The sequence below is a fragment of the Salvia miltiorrhiza genome, chromosome 6 (assembly GCF_028751815.1).
Source record: "Salvia miltiorrhiza cultivar Shanhuang (shh) chromosome 6, IMPLAD_Smil_shh, whole genome shotgun sequence".
Classification (NCBI taxonomy): Eukaryota; Viridiplantae; Streptophyta; class Magnoliopsida; order Lamiales; family Lamiaceae; genus Salvia; species Salvia miltiorrhiza.
Window position 1 is genome coordinate 2,367,615 of NC_080392.1, and position 3,836 is coordinate 2,371,450.

At 31.4% G+C, this 3,836-nt stretch overlaps 1 protein-coding gene across 1 annotated transcript; it reads left to right on the forward strand.

Annotated features, from left to right (window-relative positions):
* Nucleotides 1–2,149: 2,149 nt before the first annotated feature.
* LOC130987860 (NAC domain-containing protein 83-like) lies at nucleotides 2,150–3,585 on the forward strand. The gene is made up of 3 exons (XM_057911565.1): nucleotides 2,150–2,490; nucleotides 2,976–3,208; nucleotides 3,348–3,585. The coding sequence occupies exons 1-3, from the start codon at nucleotides 2,319–2,321 to the stop codon at nucleotides 3,516–3,518; spliced, it is 576 nt and encodes a 191-aa protein (XP_057767548.1). The 5' UTR covers nucleotides 2,150–2,318; the 3' UTR covers nucleotides 3,519–3,585.
* The last annotated feature ends 251 nt before the right edge of the window (nucleotides 3,586–3,836 follow it).

A 3,836-nucleotide genomic window follows, 5' to 3' on the forward strand; every position in this document is an offset into this window, starting at 1 on the left:
GTTTGATTCTTGATATTTTAATTTTTTATAAAATTGGGGATTTTTTAATTAACAACTTAATAATCAATTAATTATATTATGAGTTTATTAGGATTTATAATTAATTTAATTTGATTAGTCCATTAATTCATAATCATAATTCATTAGTTCAAGCAAGATTTAGTACTCAATAAATTTATTAACAAGTACGTCTCAGACTCTCAGTTGGCACAATATTTCTTCTGAATGCACACAATATTTTTAGTTTAAAATTAGAAGCAAATAAAATATGGTAATTTCATGAGAAGATAATGAGGAATCATGGATTTGAAAAAATCTTGTACAATTACGTAGTTCTGAAACACAAAAACTCATATGCAATCGAATTATATCTATCAGTTGATATGAAATTACTGCATCTAAATAGATCAGGATATTTCATATGAATAAGGATCTAGTCTAGGTCCTGTATAATCCGATTGCACGGTGCAATCGATTGCATATGAGGCCACCTCGTTCTAAAATTGTCATAATATTCATATACATAAACATTCATAGCATATAATAGTAGTACAATTAGTGAAATTAGTATCAAAAGAAATTTTATTTATTTTTTGGCTTGAGGGAGTTGGGGAGGGGGAGCAGTGGTGTTTGAATTCGGGACCTCACTGTTCACACACAGAAGGTCGCACCGTTTGGTGTCGTCCCTATGGGGACAGTACCAAAAGAAATAATAACGTAATAAAAAAATTTCCATAAAGATTAATTACTCACTTCGGTGATACCCCACCTATCTTTGAGAAGTCTTGTCCAAAAAAAAAAAAAGATCAACTCATTGATGTTAAGATATATACAAAATAAATTAATAAGAACTTTTCTAAAACTTCATCAACGATGAACAAGATAATATGCTATTTTCTAAATTAACCAATCACACTTATAGAATGTGTGAACATACTATAAATCAACAACTCAAAAGACTCAAGATATATGAATAAATTCTATATAATGACAAACCATAAAAGTGTAGAAACCATACACTAACAAGTTCCATGCATCCTAGTTAATGGTTCCCGGAACATTAAATCTAGTTTACGATTTGCATATAGCTTTATTTGAATCGAGTCAAATGTTATTAGGCTCGAGTTTAACTAGTTCATTATCGAATCAAGCTTGAGATTTATTTATTTAGGATACGAATTCAAACTTGAATGATTATCATGTATTACGAGCAATTTAATTATTTAACACCATATATACTCATTATCCTAATATATGACTATTCTCATTTGAGTTATTGGTTCTAGTGAGAACTTCAATTTTCGTGAGAACGTGAGAATCATTAAAATTAATGCATCCATTACAAAAACTGATGCATCCGCTATTAAAATTAATATACTCGAAAAAAAATCGTTTCCTCCAAAATTCAAACTAAAGTGATGCATTCATCTAGAAAAATGATGCATCTGTCGTAGTTTTTGATAATTGAAGGGTTGAAAATAATTTTTCGTTCTTATTTTATTTACTGGTTCTTACTTAAACCCCTCTCTCTCTCTCTCTATATATATATATATATATATATATATATATATATAATAAAAGAAGAAGAAAAAGCAACTTCTTCTGCATGAAGGAAAGAACATATGCAACCCTCTTTCAAGTCAATTCCCTCCAACTCGATCTTTTGAAGGATTTTAACTTTTCCGAAAAGTATAAAACTTTTCCATTCTTTGTTTTTCTTTGCTTTATCAACCCCATCTTATATATTCAAAACATATATACCAAAAAAAAAAATGCCCCCTTCAACGTGAAGTAGAAGCGCGGTGGAAATTTTTATAATCAAAAGTCACAAGCTAATTAAATTCTATCAATATTCTCTAGCTAGGTTAAATCTGTTGCATTATTTGTCTGATGAGTTGTATGTAATTTGCAGATAATTTTACAAAAACGGAATTATTATCGTAATATCACTTAGAAAATGAATATATATACATATGTAGCTACTAAGAAAAAGTTAAGGAATCAGATTTCAAACTTTATGAGATGAATCTTGTATTATATTGGAGAAGTGAACTTTAGATGTCAGAAATCCATAATTTAAAGTGAGTGATCGTGCAAGAAAGCGAAGACATGAAATCAAAAGGCATATATATTTATAACTAATCAAACTAGAAATTGGATGCATGAGTTTGAATTTGGCAAAAGCAGTTGCTTCAAGAAAAAGAAATTGTTAGGCAAACAAATTAAAATAAATTGAAAGGGAATATATTACTACTCCATCATGCACTCTATATAAAGGTCGAGAATACCTCAGCTTCTCGCAGCTCTCTCTCTCTCAGATGAATATAGTGAGAGAAGGAGGGAGCAAATTGCCTCCTGGGTTCAGATTTGAACCCACGGATGAAGAGATCGTCTTCCAATATTTGTCGCGTAAAACATTCTCCCATCCTTTGCCTGCTCTTGTAATTCCAGAACTCGACGTCTTCACCTATGATCCATGCCACCTTCCAGGTAAAACTTAATTACTGTTTACACGAGTTAGAGATTTTTTTAGGACATTAACTTAGACTCACAGAAAACTGGGACAACCCGTTTTAATTATTGTAGTCCTACTTTTGCAAACCCAAAAATTTTCGGCCCAATTTAGTTTCGTGTAAGTTCGAAATTCTTAAAACACAAAAATTTGGGTATAACCGGGTGTACCGTACAGTCGGGCTGACCCGTACCTAAAATAGTCATCATTTATACGGTTCAGGTCAGGTTACGGGCCGGTTTGGGTCAGAGTGCAGATCAGAGTCTAAGTGCGGGTGCAACCTGGTTGCACGGTACATCCGATTGTACTCAAGACCATCTCTTTGTTTTGCGAGTGCATTACTTATTATTTGTGTCCTACTTTTATAAATCAGAAGTTTTTATCTTAATTTCCAAATAAGTATCAATATATAGGGATAAATTGTGGTATACTAATAAATAGAAATGTGTTATGATATGTATAGGTGATGGAGGGCAAGACATGTATTTTTTCTGCAATAAGGAAGGTAGAAAAATGGGGAGAGCAAGTGAGTGTGGTTTTTGGAAGGCTAGCGGTTCGCCTAAACGAATAATTTGTTCGAAAAAGATGCCAATTATTGGGATCAGAAAATCCTTCGTATTTCATAGACGCACCAAGCGAAGAACTCAGTGGATCATGCATGAATACTACCTTGCTCTTTCACAAAATACTCATCAGGTATTTTTCTATTTCGTTTTTTGTTTTTTAGAAGTATATTAAATCGTTTTTTTATATATATAAGAAAAACAAATTTGCACAAGAAAGGCAATGTTAAGGCTAATCTCTTATTTATTTCGATGGATTACAATTTTTGCAGGATTTGGTTCGAATAGGAAATTGGACGTTGTGCCGAATATTTTTGAAGAAATTAAGAGTTAATGCAAGGAAAGTTGATGATGTTAGGAGTCGTGATTTCTTGAGTGATTCGTATTCTTCTTCTGCTTCTTCAACTGATTCTGGTATTTTTACGGAGGTTTCTTCGAGTTAGCTAGAAACATTAATATAGTGATTATGTATATTCGATGAAATTAAATTGCAGTGATTTTGTGGTGGTATCTTTAAGCAAAAGCAAAAGAAAATTAATGTTATTTCTATACATAGTTTTTGTATAACGGAATATTTTATGAAAAATGTTGAAAGCTGATCGAGGTTTTTTAGGAGAAATCATAAGTTTGAAACATTTTATGAAAAACGTTGTAAGTTCGGACGTAAAACACTATTAACCCTTAAAAGAATTGTACTATTCAAAACGAAATATAAATACTCCATAGATATTGTTTGATGTGTATGGATAGGATTGATTTTC